The following is a 27,882-nucleotide window of genomic DNA, read 5'->3' as shown; positions in this document are numbered from 1 at the left end:
GTCAGAACTCTTTAAAGAGCTTTTTCCAAAAACCTACCCAACACCTCTACACCCCTACTACATCTCATTGATTATCCTTATATAGGGTACTTCAAAAATTTTGTGGAAAAATAGAATTGAAAGATAATGTGGAATCTTACCGTGAACTTTTTGAGGTATTCTTGTATATAAGGAAAACTTGGATATGTTTTTTTACCTGAGGACATTGCTACCTCTAACAGTATAGGGGCCTGTTACTAAGAAGAGAAGAAAGGATATTGAGTAGTCAACTGTTAATCTGCCACAACTAAGTGTGTGAAACTTAGACTGAGTTTTGTTACAGAAGCTACTTCAAACTACAATATAGATCTTTCTTAAAGTGGCAGTAACATCCATCCAGGCTTTTTTAAGAACAGTCCTATAAAAAAATCAAATTTCAATGATCTGAAAAAATCTCTTCTTTTAAACTTTATTTAAATAACTTTTTAGATAAACTGAATATACCCCCAAGGACATAAGAAACTGATGATATGATTCTACTATAATAAAATATGAATTGCCTCAAGAGACCTGTAAAAACTTTATCACATTTATTTTTTGCTTGGCTTCCAGGAAGTTCATGGTCAAGCTCTATTATAATAATTATAATAATTCGAATAACCCTAGATTTCAGGTATATTTATTTCCTTTCTATTTGTCTTTTCTTGGCCTTATTTGTGCTTATATTGTAAAATGCCTTATATCCTTTTGAAAATAATATGTAAATCAATATATTAAAGACAAAAGAATGCAGGAGTTTTTGTAAAAGATTCTAAAACAATTGGGAAAGGCTCACATCCCTAATACTGTGAAAAAATCAGAGCAGTAAGATCTGAACTTACCTGCCTCCTCCATCTCCCATTTGCTAGCATATGGAACAGAGGAGGTAGTCATGATTTGTGTTCCTTTCTCAATCAGACATGGCATATGTTGCCTACCTGGATCAGACCAGAAAGGACACGATTACTGTTGGGACTAGTAATAAGCAGCTAGTTTCCTTACCCCACCCTGCAACACAGACACACCTGAAGCTTCTCTGGCTGTCCTATCTGCTGTGCGCTAGTAGACTGGGGAACAGGAGTTCTGTAGGACCCAAGGCTTGTTGGCAGCATTGTGTGTGCTTGAGAAAGAGTTGAGTAAGGGGCAACTAGGAAATTACCCAAACCTAAGAAAGAAACCTTTTTGATATACTGTAGATAACAGGGCTGCTAATGCTGAATGAGCCTGTTTTACCCACGCACTAATTATTAGGATAAGCTAGTACTCTAGTATCTCATTGAATGTAAGTATATTACAGTGATTGAATGTAATATAGTTTCAGACAGTGGTAGATATAAAATTCCCAGGTGATAGATAAGACCATTGTTCAAAATAATTTATGCCTTAGTGAGCCTTAGTATGTATTAAATTTTGGCTTTATTGTTCTCTAAAGGCAGTAAGATGGTGGAAAGATTGGTAGCTATTCCCCTGCTTTTGTCTGCTAATCCACAGGCTTGGTTATTTCAAGCCCTAAGTCTCGATTGGATGTAAAGAGTCTTTGTTTAAGACTGGTACACTAACTCATAAGCCACAAAGCCACTCTGTAAGATACTTTAACATTCATTCATTCTTTTTTTTTTTTTTCATGGGCAGTTAGTTGGCTGGTAAGGGGATCCGAACCCTTGACCTTGGTATTAGCACCACACCTCTACTGAATGAGCTAACCAGCCAGTCCAAGGTATTTTAAATATAGGACACCCTACCTACTTGTAACTCCTCCCTATTCTTAAAACTGGATGAATAGGAATGTGGCAGTGTTACACCCTGATCTAAAATAGTTATAGTTTTAAACAGAATTTAATATTTATTTTCATTGCTGCATATGAGGTTTTTTTGTTCGTTTGTGCTTGTTTGCCTTTTTGTTTTTTTTCATTTCTTACAGTTTTAAGACTGTCATTTCTAGGACTTTTATTCCAAATCTTCTATTAGAAACTTAGCTCTCTGCCAAAATACCTTTGCTTAATACTCAGTAAAATGGGTGATATCTGATATTTCCCCCTAAAGACCATGTTGTCATGTTAACTTGAATAATCGCTAATTTGATACAATTTGATAAATACTGCTTTGAGCCAAAGCTCAATTGTTTAATATTAGTTAAATACAGTTTGTTATCCATAAATGGCAAGTGTTTATTTTCAAAATTGTTTCCTTTTTAAAATTTTTCTTCTCCTTTGTCTTTCTGAAGATGAAAATATTTGAGGGGCTTAAAAATTTCTTTTGGGATTCTTTCTTGTGCTTTACTGGTTCTTATTTTGATATTTAGTTCTGTGATATATTGTCCTTCAAAGTGACTTACACAGCCTCTGTACAATAAGCATCAGAGTTGGAACTATTGGTAGATATAGTAAAAAGATGGATGATAGGGAATGTCTCAGAGCAAGTAAACTTTTTAATTAACTAGAATGTTTTGGATAATCTGGGTGAGTCAAAAAAAAAAAAAAAAAGGTAGAGTTTGATCATTAGTTACCCACTTGTTTTATTCTTCCAAAGTGTGAAAAACAAAGATGTGTTACTGTAGTTACTGTTGTTTTCTACGATGCTAGTATGTTGTTAATCAGTCATACTTAGTATAAATTTTGAAGATGACAAAACATTAGACTTAAATGCAGAACTTTAATCTTATATGTGCATTCCTTAGAAATGCAAGAATCTTAGCCTGATGGAATGTTCTTATTGATAAACACGTCACTGTGAATGTCTAATATACTACTGATGACTTATTTGAAGTCCTGCAAATGAATCTTTTCTGACCGACTTACATGTATAGAATTAAAGAGTCTTTTTATTTTGCTTCAGTTATCCAATTCTGTATAACAAACCACCCTAGAATTTAGTGGCTTAAAGTAATGACTCTATTATTTTTCATGATTCTTTGGGTTGACTGGGCTCAACTGGTCCATTCACATGGTGTCAGCTGGGTTAACTCATGTACCTGGATTCAGTGAGAGCTCAGCTGGGGTTGAACATTCAGTATGGTTAGGGTAGCTGGAGTGGCTGGGAATTGTCTGGGCCGTTCTACCATGTTAGTTGGACTTCTTACATGATAACTCAAGGCTCCAAGAGAGCAAAAGTAGAAGTTACAAGGCTTCCTCAGTGTTAGGCTTATAACTTGCATAGCATCACTTGGCCACACTCTATTTGTCAAAGCAAGTCATAGACCAGCTCTCAAGAAGAGGAGTCATAGGTACTCCACCTCTCATTGCAGGAAGAGAGGTATGTGAATATGAGAGGAATTATTGATAGCCATCTTTGCAGACAATCTACCATACTTACTATTGCACTTTTATCATCCAAAATCATTTTTAATCCTATAATTGAAATAGCAGAGAATAACAGTCATATATCCCTTTCTTTTTGGACCTGATTTTGGGTAGTTCTTCCTTGACAAATTAACAATACTGTGTAGTTGAGTTATAACACTGACCATCAGTAAGCAAATAACATTTTTGTATTTTTCTCCCTAGTATTGACTGTGCAGGTATTTTGAAACTCCGCAATTCAGATATAGAACTTCGAAAGGGAGAAACTGATATTGGCAGAAAGAATACTAGAGTACGACTTGTGTTTCGTGTACACATCCCACAGCCCAATGGAAAAGTCCTTTCTCTGCAGATAGCTTCTATACCTGTTGAGTGCTGTAAGTGAGCTTGTGGTGCTGTTTTAAGATTTTGTTTATAATAGTTTATTTTCTGTTTTGCTTATAATGTATTGTGTACATCAGAAATATAAACTGAGGCATAGAGTCTGGGTTGCTGGTTTGGTTTTCTTATATGGAAATAAGCTAACATGTTTAGGTGGGAAGAGCACCATCTTAAAGTTAGAACTTGGCTTCTCACAATAGTTTGACTTCAGGTAGCCATGTGACTGTACTCTAGACCACAGTTTTCTCATCTGTAAATGAGGAAGGTGGGCTTGATGGCATCTGAGGACCAAATCGTGAAGCTATGATTTTGATGTTTTTAAGTATCCCTTGGTCATCTTTGTTTCATTAAAATGTCATCCTTTATGTTGGAAGATGCTTGTCTCTGCAAGCTGACCCTTTAGCTAAATAAGACTCACAGGATTTTTATGGTTTTTTGACTGTAAAATTATTTACAACAACTGAGAAAGTGAATTTTTTTCCTTTTTTTTTTTTTACAAAGGCAAGATATGAGCAAAGGCCCTAGATATCTACTCAAGCACTGGAGAACTGTAAATGGGGAGGTTAGCTGGTATGACTGAAATACTGAACTAGCTCTTTAGGGCAAAGACTTAGAATTTTCTAAATCCATACTTTAATTTTGCATAGGAGGAAACTGAGGCACAGGTATCTCAAATACTCATCCAAGGTTTTTTGCTTGTTGGTGACAGAGCTGTGCCTAGAACACAGGTTTCCTAAGTACTCTGTTGATTATACCATTTTATTTCTGTTAACCACATATATTCGTAATTTGTCATCATACCTATTGTATAACCTTTCCATACCTCCTTTTGCTATTTCCTGAATTGGAGCAATACATTATCATTTTCTAATTGACTGTGGGAATCACTGAGTAAATCTATGGTAATATAATTCACTATAGAACTAATTTCTACATTAATTTTTAATAGGTAATATAGGTACATGGTACAAAATTCAAAAAGAAAAGAGTATAGAGTACAAAGCAAATTTCCCCTTCTTATAAACAGCTAACATTGCTAGCTTCTTAATTATCCCACTCCAGAGTGTTCTATGCCCATATAAGCATAAATGTCTCTATATTTTTAAGCAAAGTAATTTATTTTTTTTTATTTTATTTTTTTGTCTTTTATGTGACCGGTAAGGGGATTGCAACCCTTGGCTTGGTGTCATCCGCACCGCGCTCAGCCAGTGAGCGCACCGGCCATCCCTATATAGGATCCCAACCTGCGGCGGGAGTGCCGCTGCGCTCCCAGCACCGCACTCTCCCGAGTGTGCCACGGGTTCGGCTCTTAAGCAAAGTAATTTAAATAATTTAAGTTTACATAGTAGTTTTTGTTTTTGAGGTGAAGTTACTCTAAAATGATTTTTAATTTTTTTTCTTTTTCATTTATAAAATTAATATGGGATTATTATTGAGAATATAGAAACTGTAGAATGGTACAAGCAGTAGTATTAAAATCTTTTGTAATATCACTACCCAGAGATAGTCACTATTAACCTTTTTTTAATTTTCTTTTTTGTGGGTGTGTCTTCAAAATGTTTATGGAAAGATTTGTATTATCTTTTCATTCCATTTTTCCATGAACTTTTTTTTTTTTTTTTTTTTTTTGTCTTTTTCGTGACGGGCACTCAGCCAGTGAGTGCACCGGCCATTCCTACATAGGATCCGAACCCGCGGCGGGAGCGCCGCCGCGCTGCCAGCGCAGCACGCCACCGAGTGCGCCACGGCTCGGCCCTCCATGAACTTTTTAAAGTACCCTCATATATACACATATACACAATATTTTTTGATTGGGCTACCCGATAAAGTGGGGGTTTTTTTTTTTGTTTGTTTTGTTTTGTTTTTGGTGGCTGGCTGGTATGGGGATCCGAACCTGTGACCATGGTACTGACAAAGTTTTATATTTTCATTTATTATATATTATAGTTTTTTTTTTGTTTTTTTTTTTTAAAGATGACCAGTAAGGGGATCTCAACCCTTGGCTTGGTGTTGTCAGCACCATACTCAGCCAATGAGCGAACCGGTCATCCCTATATAGGATCCAAACCCGTGGCCTTGGATCAGCACCGCACTCTCCGGAGTGAGCCATGGCCCAGCCCTTATATCATAGATATTTTCACATATTGTTAAATATTCTTCAAAAATACTATTTTTAACACACGCATAATTTTTTAGTGTGGCTGTGCCATCTGTTGAGCACATTTTTGCTGTTACTTAGAAACTGGCCATCACAGGTATATTCTACCACAAATATCTAAAACTTGAATTGGTCTGTTTCCTAGGGCAATCAGTGTTTGTTTTCATGCCCCTTCTCTGTGAGCCATTTAGAGTAGTGGAGACATGAATATTTTCTGAGATCTAGGTTGGTCCTTGATACATCCCAAGTGGCAGTTGATCCTAAGTCCCAGACCCATCCCCTATAAAAGAGTCTATTTTAGTGTTCTCTTGGAGTGGGGCAGTAGTCCCAATTCATGCACTTTTTGTGGCTTGGTATTAAATAGTTGGGAGAGACAGGAGCTCTCTTGGAGTGGGGCAGTAGTCCCAATTCATGCACTTTTTGTGGCTTGGTATTAAATAGTTGGGAGAGACAGGAGCTCTCTTGGAGTGGGGCAGTAGTCCCAATTCATGCACTTTTTGTGGCTTGGTATTAAATAGTTGGGAGAGACAGGGGCCATAGTGAACTGGAAGTGCATGCCTTCCTAAAGGCATTTAGGTTTAAATTTCTTTAAAATGCTATGCTAGCCAAGCAAAATACAGTTGATTTCAGAAATACCAGTTTTCCACCCATGTAGTAGGACTAAAGGTAGATCTGTTTTCCAAATGTGAAGAAGAGCATATAGTCAGCACTTTGTTTTAATCCAGAGAGAAACCTGAGTAGGCATCTAGCAAGCAGAAATCCTTAGAGAACCTAAGCAATCAAAAGAGATGTGTAGGGCTGGCCCATGGCTCACTTGGGAGAGTGCGGTGCTGATAACACCAAGGCCACAGGTTTTGGTCCTATATAGGGATAGCCAGTTGGCTCACTGGCTGAGCGTGGTGCTGACAACACCAAGCCAAGGGTTGAGATCCCCTTACTGGTCATTTAAAAAAAAAAGAGATGTATAATCTACAGCTTGAAACCCAAGCAATTAAAAAAAGAATGAAAAGCCACAAATAGGATCTCTAGAAAATACAGCAACTTGGAACCAGTTAGAATCAGAAAAGGGTGGCATCAAGGTCACTGTTTATAAAGTTGATAATTTAAATAATGACTACATGCATTAAGAAAAATTAGATTATATTTTGTGTACCCTGGGATTACTTCATGTTTGTCCTATAGTAGTTCTTTAGAAACTTGTCTTTTCTCAGTTGTGTGCAATGTAAGTACACATCTTTCGACTTGTGTGCTTTTTGAAATTATATTAGGTTTACAAATTTTAACAGATAGTTATATGGAAGAAATATATTGAGATTTAAGCTATAAAGAAAAGCAGATGAGGTAAATATGTTGTCATCAATGTGAAGGGCAAAACGTTAATTAATTTATCTTTATTAATTTCTTTACAGTTGTAGTCTAAGAAAATAATTTAGAAATCACATAAATCTAATATATCTATTTTGTTTTCTAAACAACTTAGTTCTTTTAGTGGGTATCATTAGTGGGTATTGTTACTGTCTTGACTTTTAAAAGCCTGAATGAATTAATCCCCAAATTAGCTTCTCTTTATTTTCAATTTGTAGCTTGAGTTTGTCATTTATGTACAAAAGGTTTTAAACTAATATTTTGTTTCTTCTCCACTCTTTAAAAAAAAAAAAAAAAGCCCAGCGGTCTGCTCAAGAACTTCCTCATATCGAGAAGTACAGTATCAACAGTTGTTCTGTAAATGGAGGTCAAGAAATGATTGTGACTGGATCTAATTTTCTTCCAGAATCCAAAATCATTTTTCTTGAAAAAGGACAAGGTAAATAATATAAGATATAAATTGATTGACTTCAAACTAAGGGACAAAAAGGTGAAATAAATTACTTAAATGTTTCAGTAACATTAATCACAAAAGTTTTCCTAAAGCTACAGATATCATTTATGTACTAGGTGTTATTGTAAACCAGATATTTATTAAATTTTCCTATTGGCTGGCTGGTTAGCTCACATAGAGTGTGTTGCTGATAACACCTATGTCAAGGGTTCACATCCCTGTACCAGCCAGGCACCAGAAAACAAAAAATTTTTTTTTCATATAAATGTTAAATTCTCTTTAAGAGTGTCTTAAAAGTAGAAGAATTCTCCCAGCAATTCTACTCCTAGGTACATATGCAAGAGAATTGAAAACATATGTCCACACAAAAAATTAAACACAAATGTTTATAGCAATTTTATTCATAATAGCCAAAAAATGGAAACAGCCCAAATGCTCACCAGCTGATGAATGGATAAACAAAATATGGTATATTCATACAATGGGATATTATTTGGCCATAAAAGTTAATGAAGTACTAATACGACCATCCATGACTTAGGATGGTTCCCCTTAACAATTTATTGACTTTACAAAGGTGCAAAAGTGATACTCATTCAGTAGAAACTGTATTCTGAGTACACATACAACCATTCTGTTTTTCACTTTCAGTACAGTGATTAACACGAGATATTTAACACTTTATTATAAAATAGGCTTTGTATTAGGTGATTTTGCCCAACTATAGGCTAGTGTAAGTTTTCTGAGCATATTTAAGGTAGGCAAGGCTAAGCTGTGATGTTCAGTAGGTTAGGTGTATTAGTAGTATAGTATGCAGTATATTATAATATTGTATGTAGTATAGTATTGAGTATATCTCAATTTTAAAAAAAGAAGAATTCTGTTTATCAAGGTGTTTATTTTATCCCTTCTTGAGCATATTTAAAATATTTTTCATCAGTTATTCACTCTCATTTTTAAAAAATATTTAAAAAATTGTGAGAAACCATTTTTTTAAGAATAGTATAATAAATACTTATACCTCCTAGTCGGTTTAGAAAATACAACATTTACCTTTGAAAGCTTCTTGGTGCCCCTTCCCAAATGGATTTCTTGCCTGAATCAACCCTTGTTTTTCTTCATAGTTTTATTTGTGTAGTTTTTTTCTCTACTATTGGATTTTATATAATATTGCATGTATAATTCTGAAATTGCTTTTTTCAGAGATCAACATTAATGTTAAAGATTGATCCACATTGATCCATGTAACTGAAGATGTTTTGCTTTCACTACTATATAGTTTTTCACTGTATGAATGTACTGCAATTTATTATCTTTTCTCTTACTGGATATTTGGGCTGTGTCCAGTTTTTGGCACTGCTGAACAGTAGCTAACAATGCTGCTGTGGATATTCTGGTTCTTATCACCTGATAGACATAGGCAAGAATGTCATAATACTTAAATTTTGTTAATCTGATAGGGGTAAAATGGTATCTTGAACTTTGGTTTGAATTTCCCTGGTATCTGTTGAGGTTTTTATGTTTCTTTTTTGTGTGTGTGCAATACTTGTTCATATCTTTGCACATTTTTTCCATTGGATTATTTTTCATTTTCTTATTGACTTATAAGAATTCTTTATATATTCTGGATATCATAATGAGTTGGGGAGGTGCCCCATCTGTTTCCACTCTTTGAAAGTGTCTGTGTTGGGTAGTCTCACCTTTCTTTGTACATGTGACAGAGCTTACCCTCAAAACCTTCTGGACCTGGGGGCTGTCATTGTGGGAAACTGTTAATGTCTGATATAATTCTATTCATGGTTATAGGATCAATGAAATTTATTTTTTCTTGAGGTAGTTTTGTTCATTTATATTTTTCCAGGATTTTATTCATTTTGCCTAAGTTTTCAAATTTATTGACATTAATTTGCTTTACAGTATTCTCTTTCTGCATCTTTAGTTATATCCTCTTTCCCTTTTTTTATTCTTGCTGTTATTCAGTTGTGCCATTTCTGGTTTCTTAACCAGTCTTTCCAGAGTTCTTAAAATGATCAATCCTTTTAGTTGTGTGTTTGTTTTGTTTCACTAAATTCTATATTTTTCTTGTTTTTCACCTTTTTTGGTTTATTACATTCTTTGTCTTAATTTAAATGCATATCTTACTAGTTTTCATCCTTTCATCTTTTTAAAACTGAAGTATTTTTTTTTCCCTTCACAGTATCGACTCTGTTTAAACTTAAGTTTCTCCCTTGTAATTTCAGTACCTTTTCCCAACTGAATCCTTTTTCTCGGAGTATAATTATGTTTGAGTCTTCTCATTCTAAACATTTCCTTTGCCTTGACTCTGTCATCCTCTTAAGGTGCTGCTCCATTTCTCTTCCATTTACCTGCTACTTACTCTTTAATCTTTTGTCTTTCACTCCATTGAAATCATAACCTTCTAAAAATCCACTTGAGAGCCAGAAACCTACTCTTTTTCTTGACTCTTTTTTCCCTTGGCTTTGTGTAATTGTACTTATTTGGTTCTCAGACATCTTTATTCCCATTTGTCTTTTTATCAATTTTTTCTGACTTTTAAATATAGGTGTTTTCTAAGGTTCTAAATTCAGCTTTCTTTTCATTTTATTCCTTCTTTCTGGGAAATTTCATTATCTCCCAAATCTTTCATTATAGCTTCATTGTTTCTCTTAAACTTCTAACTTGCCCTTTAAACTGTACCCACTGAACACTGCTACATGAGTACTTAAAATATGAAAACATGTCTGACTTCACAAAGCAGTTTATCTCAACTGGGTTCCCTAGCTTATTAATAACATCAGGACATTCTCTTGAGCTGGAAACTGTGGCTGTCTGTCTTAAGGAAGAAGACAGTTAAAATTCACTTCCCTCCAGCCCCCCCCCCCCCCGACCGGTACTGCTTGTCTTCAAGAAATATCCATTCTGTTTCACAATTTATCAGTTCAATTATTTATGGAGCAGTCTTCTGTGACTTAAGACAGTAGTCTAGGCATGGAGAATATAATGGTGAATAAAACCTTGGTGTTAACTGCTCTGCTAGAGTTTACATTTTAGTGGAGAAGCAAACAATAAATTTATAAACAAATAAGTGAACAAGATAATTCCAGATAAAATCTCTATGAAGTAAGAGGGGTAAAGTGATAGAGACTGAATAGTGAACTGTTTATATCAATTGGTTAAGGAATATCTTGCTGTAGAGGTCACATTTTAGGTGAACAAAGAGCATAAGGAAGAGAGAGTGTCTCAGAGCTGTCTTTTCCTTTCCAATGTAAAAATTCATTTTTGCCTGAATACAATTAATATGTATGTATAAGGCTGTTTCATTATAGAATTTATTTTATTTAACCCAGAGCTTCATATTTAAGAGCTTTTGGTTCAAAATGAATTATGTTAAACAGTGGCAGTTATTGGATGAGATTGCAGTTATGAACATGTAACTCCCATTCTAAAAGCACCTTCACTGATCCCCTTTATTTTCCAGGCTCCTTAAGGTGGTATTCAGGCCATAATCTGCTGCCTGTCTTTCCAACCTCATTTCATACTGCTGTTTGCCTCATGCTTTATACTCCACCAACACAGCTGCTTTACTCTTCTCTATATGGGGTTTCTTGCCATGTGGCCTTTGCTCATGCTCTCTCTTCTGTGTAGATTACCCTTCTCCTACATCATGAGATTCACTTTGTCTTTTAAGTCTCAGTTCAAGAGCTCCTCCAGGAAGCCTTCCTTGTCTCATTCTTTCACCCCAGCATTAGGTTAAGGACCCTGACCTCTGTACTCTTGGTGCATCCAGAGTGCACCTTTATTTATTACTGTACCCACCACATTTCACTATAATGAACTGTTTGTGTTTGCCTTTTATCCACAGACTGAACGCAGGGTATCCTGTCTGAATTATCTCAGTAACCCGAAGTGTCTGGCACATAGGGATCCAGCAAGTGATTGCTTAACTGAGCTGTAATTCTAATTAGGCATAGCATTTTTCTGTAGTGTCTATTTTGTAGCAGAGGTGGCCATTGTCTAGTTACTGGATTGGAAAATGATAGTCACAATGTGGAAGGCATTTGATGAAATCTCTCCTGATATCTTCACAGACCAGATGAAGAAGTCATGGTAGCTGTGAAGATACTTGTATATCTTAGTCACTGGATGAATGCCTGTGACACAAAATGCTTTGGAATAGCTGCACATCAGTTTGGAGTGAGAGCTTTAGTAGCAGGTGGAGCTCTCTCCAAGTGAATAGTTCACTTGGAATGAAGAGACAGAAAATGTTCTGGCCAAATCTTTAGGTGACACAAATGTGGAAAGCCTAGCAAATATTTTTAGACTATGAATATCTAAAAAAAATCTTGACAAGTCAAGTGATCCAACAAAATAAGTCTCCCTACTGGGAGAAGTTAATATTACAAGGGTTGGGGGGAAACTCCCAGTTGCATAAATGCACATGTGGGAACTTGACAGTAGGAAATGTGATAGACTGAGGAACACTTGTTGGCTACACACTTAGTGTGAGAGTCAGCATGTTGCAGCTGCCAAGAGAGCTTTCATTAGTAAAGACATAGCATCTCCAAATAGGATGGCAAGAGCCTAAGTCACTCTCTTCCGTGCTTGGTCATTTCTCATCTGGGCTATTCAGTCCTGGGCCTGGTGCATTTGGAGGAAGATGGTCACACTGGAGGAGGATGTTCAAAGAGTGACCAGGAAGGCTAAAATACTGTGTGTCATGAGGAGCTTTCTAGCTGCAATTATTGTTCAAAGATGAAATGGGTTACCTGGTGAGGGAGTGAGTTTCCCATCACTTGAGGTACACAGGCCTAAGTTAGCCACCACTTGGTGGGGGTGCCCTTAGAGGGCTTTCAAACATCACTTGGATAGATGGACAGAGTGAACTCTGTGGGGTCTTCTAACCTGGGCAGCCCAAGATCTATCTCCCTATTTTTTCCACCATGGGTACACATTTTATTTTCATAGAGGAAGTCAGTGAGAAAAAGATTCTCTTTGCCAATAAATTTGTAATACTGCATACATTAGATTTTGTTTTGTGGTTTCTGACTTGAATTGCTTTTAACTGTGAATTATTTATTTCAATAGATGGACGACCTCAATGGGAAGTAGAAGGGAAAATAATCAGGGAAAAATGTCAAGGGGTAAGAAATTTGCCTTTATTCTTAAGAAATATTTAAGAAACTTAATGAGAAAATTAAATAATGCTGCTTTATGGTATAAGTGAGGAGTCTTATATATATAGTGATAGAAAAGTAAATTAGAATTTTTATTTTTATTTTTATTATTATTATTTTTTTTAAAAGATGACTGGTAAGGGGATCTCAGCCCCTGACTTGGTGCTGTCAGCACCACGCTCAGCCAGTGAGCTAACCAGCCATCCCTATATAGGGATCCGAACCCGTGGCCTTGGTGTTATCAGCACCACACTCTCCCGAGTGAGCCATGGGCCGAATCAGATTTGTGTCTTTTAACACTCTATTTCTAACTCCTCAGCTACTTTATTAAGCCTTCCAGGATTCCACACTGAAAGCTATGGTCCCTTCCTCCTAGTTGAAATGGAGACAGAATCTTCTCTGGGGTAGGGCAGTGTTTTCCAAAGACCTGGAGCAATTAGGTTGAGGATTGCATTTGGTTTGGGGCTAAAAGTTTTCACCCTGCTTGTGTGAAATTATTTTTGATATGGATACATATTTTGTATACTGCCAGTTTAGAATATTTTGAATATAAAATTTAAGATAAATGTAAACTAAATACAACTTGGGAAATATTAAACATGGTTACAAACCAAACCTTCCTGTTAAGATATATAATAATGTAATATTCAGTACAGCAAAGTATCTCACTACAGACTGTTTTGATTTCTGCTACAACTAGTAACCCAGTTGGGTGGGTAAAAAGCAATTTCTTCCTTAATGATTAAAGGGTTTGTCTCTGTCAAGACTGATATAGCCATATAGTAAGTCTCCAGGTGACTTGCATGACCAGTTGATGTGCATAATTATCTATGATGGGGGAGCCTTGTGGTTCAGACTCATGAGTTGCACTGAGTTCAGCAGGTGCATTTCATTTTTAGTTCTGAGTGTAACACAATCTTGCTTTCCATGCTCCTTAGGCCCACATTGTCCTTGAAGTTCCTCCATATCATAACCCAGCAGTTACAGCTGCAGTGCAGGTGCACTTTTATCTTTGCAATGGGAAGAGGAAAAAAAGCCAGTCTCAACGTTTTACTTACACACCAGGTATGAGGAGTTGTTGTGATGGTTTATTGTAGAAGTTTCTTTCATACTGAATAAAAAGTTATTTAATAATTCCTGTATTAGAATGTTTAAGGGAGGATGCTTATAATCAATAGAAATACCTCAGTAAAAATACCAACATATGCCTAAGAAGTTTTGACATTTTTTTTTTCCTGGTGGCTGGCCAGTACGGGCTTCTGAACCCTTGACCTTGGTGTTTTAACACTGTTCTCTAACCAACTGAGCTAACCGGCTAGCCTGTGTTGACTTTAAATATTAAATGTGCTATCAGCTGTTATTTTGAAGTGATTTATTGTAAGGAAATTTAGAGGATGGGTTGTAGGTTTGAAGTCTTTTTTTCAGAAGTCATGAAGTATCACCAACAGGTCAAATGTTTGTGCGTGTGTGCTCCTGTTTCACAGACTCCCCTTCTGCTCTGAGCACTGTAAAAAGGCAGTGTGCTTACACACAGTGTCCTCATCTCAATTCCCAGTCAGATGAAAAATCTCTTTTTGGATTTTCATTTGGCAAACAGCAACTGTATCATACTGTGGGGAATATAAAGTTGATGCCAGAGTTTTTGATTTCATAGATATACCTTAACAAAGGAGGCATCTATACCTCTTTTTGCAGCAATTAAAGTGTAACTTTCCAGTTCTTGGTTGTGACACATAAATATTATATGCAGTAATTCATGCTTGATGGTTACATCCTTAGAGAACAGATATTTATAGAGGACTTCTCTGTGCTAGGCACTGTGCTACATACTAGGGAATATAATAATAAAAAAATCATAATGAATCTTACTCTCCAAAACTTAGTCTTGCAAAAACTTTTAAGTGGTTTATAGTAAATGAAAAGAACACACTTTTATTTGAGAGAGTGGTTATTATTAATGGTTATTCATTTGCCATTTATATCTTTTAAAGCCTACTTATATTTCATTTATATGAGGGTGCTTCAAAAAGTTCATGGAAAAATAGAATTTTTAAAAAAAAATAGAATTAAAAGATAATACAGATCTTTCTATGAACTCTTTGAAGACCCTTTGAAACATAAGTCTCTAGAGGCCACTTATGTTTCAAAATATGAAAATCATTATTACTTGATAATGTTAATACATTACTCAGTAATGAAATATTTCACATCATTTTCAAATAGAATACAAATCTTTTGAAAACTAAAGATTTTGGTTAGCCATTTATTTATTCATTAATTCAACAAGTATTTGAGAACTCCAACTAGATGGCAAAACCTATCTCAGTCTTTTCTTGCATGGAACTTATTATAGTCTAGTGGGACAAATAGAAATTAATAAGTCACTAAATAAATAAATTACTAATAAATTTGTAATTAGTAAATGAGGTGAGGACTCTGAAGGAAAGGCACACAATGCTGTGGGTGCACAGAAGGACCCTTGCTTAGGCTAACAGGTTGAGAAAAGACTTCCAGGATGAAGTGATACTTGAGTCGATAACCGGAAAATAATAGTAGTGTTTATAGTTGTTTAACATTTACTACATTCTTAATACTGTTCTAAGCCATTTTTATATTAACTCATTTAATCCTCATAATATACCTATGAGGTAGGTTGTTATTATCTTATTTTCAGACGTGGAAACTGAATGGTTAAGTATTATGACCAAGGTCTCTCAGTGTATAAGTCTTAGAGCCATATTTTACACACAGGCCATCTGGCTCCAGAATCTGTGCTCCTGTTTTGCTAGAGTATATTTCAGGTTTGTTTATTTATTTAGCAAACATATGGAGCATTTAGCGTGTGCTAGGTGTTTTTCTAAGTAGTTTACACAAAGTAACTCATTTATCCTCCCGTAACCCTATAAGATAGGTACTATTGCTTTCCCCATTTTACAAATGAATAAACTGAGGTCACAAAGATAATAAGTGGCAGAGGTGGAATTTGAACTCAGGCAGTCTGAAAAGAGTATATACTGTTAATTACTATGTTAGATAAAGTTTGGAAAAACATTTCAGATAAAAGGCAGCAGCATTGGCAAAGGCCTTGTGGTTGGTAGGATCATGGAATATTAAAAACTGTAAGAAGTGAGGAAGGGGATATGATCAGATTTGTGTTTCAAAAATAATTTTTCCCATATTTCTTCTGTCTCTTATAAGGTATCAGTGACCATTTTAGTTTTCTCTCAAATTAGTGACTGGAAAGTGAGATTTATATGGGGGAAGCTCAAGAAGGTTAAAATTGATTCAAACAGCAAGAGTGTTTTGAACATTCAGAGGAGAGAGCATCAGTGATGATAAAGAATATCAGGTTTCTGATAAAGGTTGGAGGGGACAGAATTGAAAATGTAGAGGTTAGAATGGGAGAAGCAACAGGAAGGAAGATGAAGAAGGTGGATAACACGGATGTAGATTAGGAAAGTTTGTAGATTTAGTAATGGAGTTTAAGGAGTTTTCATATGATAGCTACAGTTTTTTTCTGCAAAGAATGACATTAAGGTCTGTTGTGAGCAGAGGGGAGTGTGGATGATTAGGCAGGTTGAAGATCATGGAGAAGGTTTAAAATAGTTGTAAAGAGAGGGAGAGTAAGGTCACCACAGAAGCCTAGTAGGATTCTAGGCTTGATCAAAGAGCACCTTTGACGTTGATATTCATGAATTTATAGATACTAATTAGCCCTACTGTGTAACGTTCTTAAGCAGCACTCAGATTTTTTAGGGCAGGTGGTAAAATATAGATAGTAGGGCTTCTCCAGAACGAGGTTACCAAAGACATACTGTCTAATGTCTAAAGGTATTATCAAATGCTATTGAGATGAGGGACTATATGACTTTAACCTGAATAAGAAGAGAGAGGGCTTCTGGGATTGCAGATAAAGTTTTGATTACCATCTTATAATGGTAGCAGTTGAAAGGCAGACAGGAGAGAATATGCTGCCTTGATGTTATCAGCTCGTGAATGGGGAGGAGAATGTAAAGGCAGAATCCTAGAGGGCATCACATAAGAGAGTGGAAACCAGTGGACCCCGAGAGTGGAGAGAGAACATTGGATTGGACTGTGGCTGTCATCACAGGCCTTGTGGTTGACAGAATACAAATCTATTGGCATACATGAGTGGAAGGATGGACACACGTGAGTGTTTGGACAGTCCTTTTTCTGGTTGGTTAGCATCTTTTCTCTGTAGCATTTAGCTTTTTAAATTTTTTTCTAAAATGAAATTTTGAATAAAATTTTTATAAAAGCAAGTACATTACTGTAAATTTTTCTTTAAAAAAAGATAAGTTGAATATTTTAAAACACCCAAATTATCTTCCACCTTGGAACTGTCATTCTATCCTTCCAGATTCTATTGATCCATATATAAAACACAACTTACAAATGGAAACGGGACCATCCCATTACAGTCTTGTAACTGAAACTTTTATTTGTCTTCATCAGTGGGTAATTTTATAGAATTTCAATAGCTTCTTAGTATTTGAGTGGAAAAAAAACCACTCATTTCAGTTTCTCCCACTACACTTTCACAGGACTCTTCTGACACCAAATATGTGGGGGTTTCTTGTGCAACAAGCAATTCTGCAGTGGACTCCAGCTGGGTGCTATCCAATTCAATTCTATTCTGACACTAACTACTTGGAGATAACATCCTTTGGGTTTTTATGGAGGCATAATTGATTAAATCATTGGTGATCAATTTAACCTTCAGTCCCTCTCCTCTCTACTGAGGTTGGGGGTTGGGACTGAAAGTCTTAACCCTCTAATCCTGCCTTGGTCTTTTGCATGACCAGTCCCCATCCTGAAGCTACATAGGGGCTGCAAGCCATCAACTCATTAGTATACAAAAAGACATTTATCACTTTGATGAGTTTAAGGATTTGTCAGGAGACTGGAAGAAGACCAAATATATATATCCCATTATCACAGTATTTTATTGTATGACACAGTCTTTGTTATGTTAGAGTTATTTTGTTTATTTTATTAATTTGTATGAATTCTTTATATTAGAGATTTAACCTTTTGTTTATGTTTACAGCAATTCCTTTTTAAATTTCACTTTTAAAAATTTTAGATATTCATAAGTTATGTGTTTTTATAAAAGGATTTGTCAATTTGTTACCTTTTTGGCAACTCCCTTGCAATAGGATCTGACCAATTTTATTGTCTGAAGGAGGAATAATCATTAAGTGCAAATTTCTGATTCTTTTGGTTTTTTTAGTTAGATATCATATTTAGCATTATTTGTTTAGCAATCAGTTTACTTTATAAAACGAAGATAGTTTCCAGGATATGCGTATGATTCATAAATTCCCCTAATCACAGATGGTAATAGAGCACAGAAACCTTCCCTAGTGGTGCTGCCTGAACTTCTGCCCAGCCTCTAATTTCAGAGCTTCCCTGGAGCCAATTGAAGCAATGCACCTCCCTCTGAAGCACAGCAGAAGTTTTTTGCACCAGAGGTACCATCTCAGTTCTAGTTTTGAAATAATGGGGCTTGTAGGGACAGCATTAGAGCCAAACTCTCATGTCTGACATTGTGCCTCTGGGAAAATATAGTCTGTGTTCTAAGTAGTTGACTGGACACACTGACTTTTGGATTGTGGTTCTGATTGGGGAAGAAAGCCTGCTCTAGAGTAAGGAGATCAGCTCTCAGCTATGCCACAAACAGTACTCAATGATAGTATAAGACTAAAGTGATGGTTTTCAAATCATTTATATTAAATTGCTTTGCTGGAATGGCTGTTTAGTTCACTTGGTTAGAACGTGGTGTTATAACATTAAGGTCAAGGGTTTGGATACTGGCCAGCCGCAAAAAAAGAAAAAAAAAATTGCTTTACTCTCCATATAAAACTTTATGTAAAAGTCAATATATAAAAAAGGAGGAGAGCTAGCTAAGCTGCTTTGTTTGCACTGGAAGAGGAAATCCAGAGCTTCTGTTCTTTGGATCTTACTCTTCCCCATCCACTAATTGAAGGTAAGCATGAGGCCACCCGTGGAAAACCACTAAACTAGTTGATTTTTTTTTCTTTATGGATTCCTTCATGCCTCAATATTCTAAATTTGAGAATGAGCATATATAATACACAAAAAATAGAGTTAATCTGTTTCTAAAACTCAACTCATTCTGGATATTGTAAGATTCCTTCAATTATATTTCTGTGCAAACAAGAATAAATTACCATGGATGGACCAGCAGTGAGGACTTCTATAGTTTGGTCAGGTTGGAGTCTGAACCCCTTATAGACAAAAAAAGCAATACTTGTTTTGACAGAGAGGAAATAACAGTCAATTTAGCAGAGCCGAACTCTCAATATAGGTATCCAGATCTGGATCAGGAACATAGTTAATAAGGATTGGATCATGCAAAAGAGGTGGGTGTTATGCTGTAGTTTCAGTTGCTATGTCTCCTTTTTAGTGCACATGTAACCTAGGGCTCCACTGCCTCCATCAGGATTAATTAAGGGACAAGAGTAGGCTCTCTTGGATATTCTCCCTCTTTATGAGGAAATGTGACTCTGGGTATAGGATTCATTATGGCTCCCTGAGACCAGAGTAGGAGCCGAAATAGAAGGGGAAAAAAGAATCTAGTGGTTCAGGGGCACAGTTCTAGTTCATCCAAAGTCAGAAGAAAAGAAAGTACATGAAGACATTAGAGAGGTCAGGAGCCAGTAGACACAGAGAACTATACTTGAAACACCTAAGCAAGAATCAGTAACTTGGTGGAGGCCTGGGTCAGGAACATGAACATTGTGGCAGAAGCAACAAGAAGATTGGTGATAACCTTTCTTTCAGTCCTTGGGGTTGTTGGCCTCATTGTTAGGGGTGACCTCACCAGTTGCTAGGTTCAGAGGCTAAAGCAGGTAGATCACCAGCCGATTTTGTTCTTGTTAGGAACCAGAGTAAAATGCAGAATTCAAATGCACTTCTAAACAAGTGCTTCATTAATTACCTCTTTTACTATAAAATATACTGTTGGTACTATCTTAATTCTTACCCTGAACAAAAGTCTCAAAATCAGACTCAAAAAGACTCAAAACCTTAAGCAAACCAAGTGACCTTGAATAAAATATTAACCTTTCAGAACCTTCATTTCCTCAGATTGAGACCATGTTTGTGTGAAGAGACTTGTACTTAGCAAGAGATTGGTAGTCAGATGAGATTTGGTCTTGCTTTAGTTCTCATTGTTACCTTCTTTTGACATAAAATGAAGTACTTGTACTTTGTGAAGATTGTGAAATTTTTAATTATGTTAATTAGTAACAATGAGATATGAGTTCATGAAAATTATTACTATTATTATTTTTTTTGGCAGCTGGCCAGTGTGGGGATCTGAACTCTTGACCTTGGTGCTTGGTGCTAGGAAAATTATTTTTAAATGAGGCACTTCAATAGGAGGCAAAGGAGATAATTTTTAGAAAAGTGGACTTGAAGTGCTTGCCAAGGAAACAATGAAATAATTGTATTGACACCTAATAAATTAACTGATTGCTCTTTTCTCTTTTGATGAACACATTAAATAAATAAAATGTAATGATTACTACTTTGAGCAGTCATCTTTCATCAGGCACACTTATCCTAAGGCATGGATCTGCTACTTTTTTAAATATGATAAAGGATAATGGTTGATATTCATAGCCTCTGCTTGCTTGAAGTAGTGAAGTGGAATCTTCCTTTGTAATACAGTGTACTGCAGTAATTGAAAGTATGAACTTTGGAGGCATAAAAACCTGCGTTTAAGTCATTTTGATGCTATTTAACTGCTGTTAAATATTACTATCTTTAATCTCCTCTTCAGTATACTCAACTATAAGGTAGGGATATACTTATCTATAAGGTAGAGAAATTAACTGAATAAAGATTGTCTTGAAAGGGCTGGTTGGTTAGCTTAGTTGGCTACAGTGTGGTGGTGTAACACCAAGATCAAGGGTTCAGATTCCCTTACTGGCCAGCCGCCAAAAAAAAAAAAGAAAAGAAAGAAAAAGGAAAAAAACAAGGAAACAAAACATAATAAACAAAACTTAACTCAAAATGGATCAAAGGCCTAAATTTAAAAGGTAAGACTATAAAACTCTTAGAAGAAAACATAGGGCAAATCTTCATGACCTTGGATTTAACAATGGTATCTCAAGTATGACACCAAAAATACAGGCACCAAAAGAAAAAAATAAAAAAATTGGACTTTATCAAAATTATAAACTTTTGAGCATGAAAGGACACTATCAAGAGAGTGGAATGACAGCCCACAGAATGGGAAAAAATATTTGCAAATAATATATCTGAAAAGGGTTTAAGATTCAGAATACATAAAGAATTCCTTCAGCTCAGCAATAAGGCTGAACCAGAGGTTTGAGTGTGACCCTGAAGGAGATGCATACTTGTATATATGTGTGTCAGGGGCTATGCTGGCTCTTTTCTCTATGATTGCTAATTACAAAGACCAAACCTAGAGATGCCATCTGGTGAGAGTAAAACTAACAGAAAGAAAAGCAATGTTAAGAGGAAGAGAATGCCTGGGCCCTGAGACAACACTGCTTGAGCTGAACCATGTTTGAAAAGCCAGTATTCAGTTAACCTTCCAATTACATGAGCCAGTAAATTTTCTTTTATGTTTAAGCCAGTCTCAGTTGCATTTCTGTCATGCTCAACTTGAAAGATCCTAATTCACTTCAAGGCAATCTTTTTTTATCAGCACCATGTTCTAACCAAGTGAGCTAACCAGCCAGCCCAAACTTTATTATATAAGGCAAGGATCCAGCTTTATTATTTTACATATAGATATCCAGTTTTCCCAGCTTCATTTGTTGAAAGGACTATTCTTTCCCCTTTGAATGGTCTTGGCATCCTTGTTTGAAGATCAGTTGACTAAATATTTGAGGGTTTATTTCTTGACTATTTCATTCCATTTGTCCATATGTCTGTCCTTATGCCAGTACCCCACTGTTTTGATTACTGTAGCTTTTTAGTAAGTTTTAAAATCAGGAATTGTGAGTCCACCAACTTGGTTGTTTTTCAAAATTGTGTTGGCTATTTGGAGTCCCTTGAGATTCCATGTGGATTTTAGGATGAGTTTTTTATTTCTGCAAAAATGTTCCAGGGATCTTAATAGGGATTGCATTGAATCAGAATGTCAATTTGTGAAATTTTGTCATCATAGCAGTATTGTCTTCATCTCAGGAATTTTTCTGTTTATTTAGGTCTTTAGTTTCTTTCAGCGATGTTTTGTAGTTTTCATTGTATGAGTTTTTGGTGTATTTAACCTCCCTGGTTAAATTTATTCCTAAGTGTTTTATTCTTTTTCATGTTATTATAAATGGAATTGTTTTCTTGGTGTTCTTTTTGGATTGTTTATTGCAAATTTATAGAAATGCTACTTTTTTTTTTTTGCATGTTTATTTTATATCGTGCAACTTTGTTGAATTTGTTTGCTAGCTTTTTGTGAATTCCAGTACTTTCTTTCTTGGTAGCTGGCTGGTTACAGGGATCTGAATGCTTAACCTTAGTGTTACAATACCACACTCTAACGAACAACTAACCAGCCAGCCCTTTAGTACTTACTTTGATCCCCCCATGATGGTGGAGGATCAAATGAGATGCATGTGAAAACCACTATAAACCAGAATCTCTATGAATGTCAGATTCATGATTTCTGGTATATGATGCAACATGCAATATCAGGTGACTGGCTTCAGATAAGGGATCCCAAATTCAATACTTAATTAGGCCGTAGGGTATTGTTTTTTCAATTATTTATTTTTGAAGAGGTAATATATACATGGTGAAAAATATTCAGAAACCTCGAAAAAGTACACAATAAAAAGTAAATCTGGCTGGCTGGTTTGCTCAGTTGGTTACAGCAGTGTTAAGACCAAGGTTAAGGGTTCAGCCCCTGTACCAGCCAGCCTCAAAAAAAAAAGTAAGTCTTCCTCATACCTCTGTCTCTAGTCACCTAGTTTCTCTTTCCAGCAGTAAATCCAGTATATATCAGTTTCTTGAGCAACTTACCATGGATAGTCATACATATACCAGCAGAAACATGCGTATGGGGCCGGCCCGTGGCTCACTCGGGAGAGTGCCGTGCTGATAACACCAAGGCCACGGGTTCGGATCCTATATAGGGATGGTCGGTTAGCTCACTGGCTGAGCGTGGTGCTGACAACACCAAGCCAAGAGTTAAGATCCCCTTACCGGTCATCTTTTGGGGGGAAAAAAAGTGCGTATCTGTGTACATGTATGTATGTATAAACACACACACAATATTTTACATGAACTGCCTTTCCAGTAGGCATTTGAGTTTGCCACCCCTGGCTTACATGCATGCTACAGTTGTGTAGCCTAGAATAAAAGCCTATCATAATTATTTTACGTATTGCATGATAACATTTGCTTTAATTATTTTCTTTTCAGTTTTGATGAAGCAAGAACACAGAGAAGAGATTGATTTGTCTTCAGTTCCACCTTTGCCTGTGCCTCATCCTGCCCAGACCGAAAGGCCTTCCTCAGATCCAGGGCACCCACATGACATTATACTGTCAGCACAGAGAAACTTGGTTTGTCCCATCCAGCAAGCATATGCATCCATGGTAACTTCGTCCCATTTGCCACAGCTGCAGTGTAGAGATGAGAGTGCTGGTAAAGAACAGCATATGATTCCTTCTTCAGTCATGCACCAGCCATTTCAAGTTACACCAACACCTCCTGTGGCATCTTCCTATCAGCCTATGCAAACTAATGTTGTGTACAATGGACCAACTTGTCTTCCTATTAATGCTGCCTCTAGTCAAGAATTTGATCCAGTTTTATTTCAACAAGATGCAGCTCTTCCTAGTTTAGTAAATCTTGCCTGTCAACCACTGTCACCTATAACATTTCATTCTTCAAATTCAGGCTCAACAGGACATCTCTTAGCACATACACCTCATTCTGTGCAGACCCCGCCTCATCTGCAGTCAATGGGATATCATTGTTCAAACACAGGACAAAGATCTCTTTCTTCTCCAGTGGTTGACCAGGTCACAGTTCAGCCTTCCCCTCAGTTACAACCTATTACTTATGGTCCTTCACATTCAGGGTCTGCTACAACAGCTTCCCGAGCAGTCTCTTGTCCCCTGGCTAGTTCACCACTTTCTGGGCCACCGTCTCCTCAGCTGCAGCCTATGCCTTACCAATCTCCTAGCTCAGGAACTGCCTCATCACCCTCTTCAGCCACCAGAATGCATTCTGGACAACACTCAACCCAAGCACAAGGTACAGGCCAGGGAGGTCTTTCTGCACCTTCATCCTTAATATGTCACAGTTTGTGTGATCCCGCTTCATTTCCACCTGATGGGGCAACTGTGAGCATTAAACCAGAACCTGAAGATCGGGAACCTAACTTTGCAGCTATTGGTCTACAGGATATCACTTTAGATGACGGTAAGTTCATATCTATGCTCTTGAAGCAGTGGAGATTCAGGAACTTTTTTCTCCAAGAGTCATGAAAAAGTTACCATGGATTGTTTTATTGGCATAAGGTTGGGCTTTTAAATAAGTTATTAGAAATATATGTTAATGTGTAACTTTGAGAAAAGATATAAAAATCTATAATTTAAAGTCCAGTTTACCACTAATATCTGTTTCTGAATAGGGCATCTTTTCTTTCAGAATATATAATGGAATCACAGTGTCTAGAGAACGGAATTCAGGGACGTTAATTCATTGAACGTTGTTGAATGCCATCCATTTTCAAGGCATGGAGCTAGGTGCTGGAGATACTAGGAATATATTATGAAAGAGTTTCTGCCCTTGAGGAAATTCGTACAAATAAAGAATCTGCTCCCCTGCAGTCCTGCCAGCTTGCTGAGTCAGGTAGTGGTGATTGTTCAGGATGAGACTAGTTTGCTGCAGCTGCTACAGCTGTTGGCACAGAATAAAAAGAAGCTATTTATATAAGTGTAGTAAGTTGGTATTCACATTTCTACTTTATGAAATCAATAAATTGGAGAACTCAGGAATATTAGGCATCTCAGTAATTGAGAATTCCCTAAGATTGGATTTTCAGGTAACAATAAAATTGTTGTTCTTGGCTTTATCATTTATATGGTAGTGAAATTTTGTCTAAATAGGAATTAAGTGAAAGCTGCCTGTAGCTATTGTCCAATATGAAAATTCTAAAGATTTTGAAACATAGATACAGAATTTTAGTTCTCTCTCTGATTCTGTGTTAATCTACTGTAGGAAAATAATTCTAGATCACCCATCTCCTTTTACAAATCTGGAGAGGTTGAGTTCATTAGTTAGTTGCAAAGCTGGTATTAAATCCCAAGTCCCAAGCACAAGGGGCAAGGAAGGTAAACAAGAGGTGGCACCCTGTCTCCTGCAGCTTTCCAGTCAGATCATTACATGACTCACTTTATATAATGCAGTGGGTCTGAGTCACTATAACCAAGGTATAAAAGAAGCGCATTAGGAGATCAACAGAGATGTGTGCCAGATTTCATAAGAAGGATTTAGCAAGACTTCCATGAGTAGGTAACATTGGTGCTAGGTCCTTGAGGATAGTATATATTTTCGATGTGAGGGTCAGAGGGCAAATCAGACAATATAAGCAGAAACAGAAATGTGTCTTGAGAAGCATGATTATATGTGACTGGGGGAACAAATAGTACACTAGAGCATGATTTTAAAAGCCACAAGGGAACATGTCAGGTCATTCTTGTGTAAACAGAAGATACATGTGTAAACTGGAGCAACACCTAAAATTTGCATAGCTTTCTCCTATTATCTTCTAGTCCTTACTATTCCTCTATCTCTAACGTAGGTAGTAACATTTACAGAGTTGGACTTTTCTTTTTTTTTTTTTCTTTTACTTCTCAATATACATTGTAGTTGATTTCCATGCCCCTTTACCCATTCCTCTCCACCGCCTCCCCTCCCCCGAGTTGGACTTTCCAAAGGTCACACAGCTTGTAAGCAGCAAACTGGATTCAAATTTTTTCAGTCCAGTCTTCTTGCAGCTCTACAACTACCTGCCGGTAACAGCAGGTCATGGTGGTTAGAACTCCTCCAAAAGGGATCCCTTAACAGTTTTTTTTAAAATTCCTAGAGAATCATGGAATATTCCCCAGGAATGCATGTGCAGAATTTCATTGTATGAACACATGTTCACAACTGTATCTGATCTATCACACTTGTGTTGGGAGTATTTGAGGGATCTCATATTAAGCATCTTGCTGTGCTCTTTATGCACAGCTGGCAAAAGTATTACTGTCTTACTGCCTACCTGATGATGTCAGGAGGTAGAAAGATGGCTACTACTTTTATGCAGAATAGATTTGGAATAAATAAAAGGCTTTTCCAAATATACATAAGCTTTAAGAATGTTAACTATTTCTTCTTTTGGCAGTTTTAGACTAACTATTCATAATACTTTTTAACCTGAAACAAAGGGTGACACCTTGAGTTATGACCCATTGTGATGTAAATGAAGATAAGAGATTTATTGAGCAGGTCTCTAAGGGTATTTCAGTTCATTTTCTTTACGAATGAAGACATTTTTTTCTTGTAAAAAGAGACCAAAGAGCTGGCCGGTTACTTAGTTGGTTAAAGTGTGGTATGGATAACACCAGGGTCCAGGGTTTGATCCCTGTACTGGCCAGCAAAATAAATAAATAAATAAAGAGACCAAAGCTAGAACCTGCTGTTTCTTATTTACCACAGATTGAAAAATTTTTGTGAGGGGAGGTGGGCAAAAAATTGGTAATTCTAGAAAGATTTTTGAAAATTTAATTTATCTCACCTTTTGAATATGTGAGGATGTGTTGCAAAAACAGATGTGGAGAGATGAGGTCTGTGAGGTCAGGTATAAAAGCAATTTCATTTTTGCTCCATTTATTATGTAGGGCACATGATCAAGAAATTTTCCAGATTGTAAACTCATAGAGGACAGGGACTTACTATTGAATATTCTCATTGCCACCCATCAGGCTGACTTGATAGAAGCTCTGTGAAGCTAAGCAATAATTAAGGTGGGAGGGACTTAAAATGCATTCCAGGGTACCTCAGATTATTGGATGTGTAATTTCTGCAAATTGCTTTTTTTCTTTGCTGGCTGGTACAGGGATCGAAGCCCTGACCTTGGGCTTGTCAGCACCATGCTCTAAACAACTGAGTTAACTGGCTGGCTGCAAATTGCATTTTTGATGTGTAACTTGAACTCTAGAATGAACTTTCGATGTTTGCCAACTGGATTTGCCTTTGAAGATGAAATTTCTAGATGCTTAGAAAATCCTAAAGTACTTCAAAGTTTTAATGTAATTCATAAAATAAGAATTTAAAAACCCTCATATCTCATAAGCCCTGAACTCCATAGCACTTGAATGTCCCCTTTCTGGTTAGTTTTAAAAGTGAGTCATGGAGCATACCACAGAGGATTAGAACGATTAAAGTGAACTTCGCAGTTAGCTGGAGGTCAGGGTTTATTTTAACTTTTCTATATTATGTTAAGTATTAAGTCCAAAGTAATTTCTACTCTGCAACTAGAGGACACAAGTAAGTTTTTTTTATTACCCCTACCCGCCAAGAGTCAAATAATTTTTTAAAAATTTGTGCTATACTAAATATGCTTATCATCTAATCCTAACAAATTTTGTTAATCCTATTTCTGTTTATATTTATTTATCCCCTTTAACCAAATTAATGATTAAAACATACAAAAAAATCCTTTAAAAAATTTTTTAAGATGGAGACTTAGAAATCATTCAAGTATTAGTTTATTGTTGCTTTTAGAAATGTAGACAATAACATGATAATTTTTTAATTATAAATTTAGTGACATTTAATAGAGAAGATATTAGTGCACTTTAGCTTAGAAATTCAAGAATTATAGAGCTGGAAATATTCTAATACAGCATCCTCATTTTATTCATAAAGAATTTGAGTCTTACAGAGGCTAAGGTATTCATCCAGGGTAACATTTGAGTTAATGACAGAGTAAAGACTGAAATCCAAGTCTCTTCACTC

At 36.3% G+C, this 27,882-nt stretch overlaps 1 protein-coding gene across 1 annotated transcript in view; it reads left to right on the top strand.

Annotated features, from left to right (window-relative positions):
- NFATC3 (nuclear factor of activated T cells 3) overlaps positions 1-27,882 on the top strand; it is a 129,007-nt gene that overhangs the window by 75,387 nt on the left and 25,738 nt on the right. Inside the window, exons 5-9 of the mRNA XM_063110126.1 lie at positions 3,522-3,694; positions 7,520-7,660; positions 12,761-12,816; positions 13,788-13,914; positions 23,290-24,297. Of these exons, the coding sequence (XP_062966196.1) occupies positions 3,522-3,694; positions 7,520-7,660; positions 12,761-12,816; positions 13,788-13,914; positions 23,290-24,297 (1,505 nt within the window). The remainder of the gene's footprint in view (positions 1-3,521; positions 3,695-7,519; positions 7,661-12,760; positions 12,817-13,787; positions 13,915-23,289; positions 24,298-27,882) is intronic.

Source organism: Cynocephalus volans, chromosome 10 (assembly GCF_027409185.1).
Source record: "Cynocephalus volans isolate mCynVol1 chromosome 10, mCynVol1.pri, whole genome shotgun sequence".
NCBI lineage: Eukaryota > Metazoa > Chordata > Mammalia > Dermoptera > Cynocephalidae > Cynocephalus > Cynocephalus volans.
This window is presented reverse-complemented; position numbering and strand designations above follow the sequence as displayed.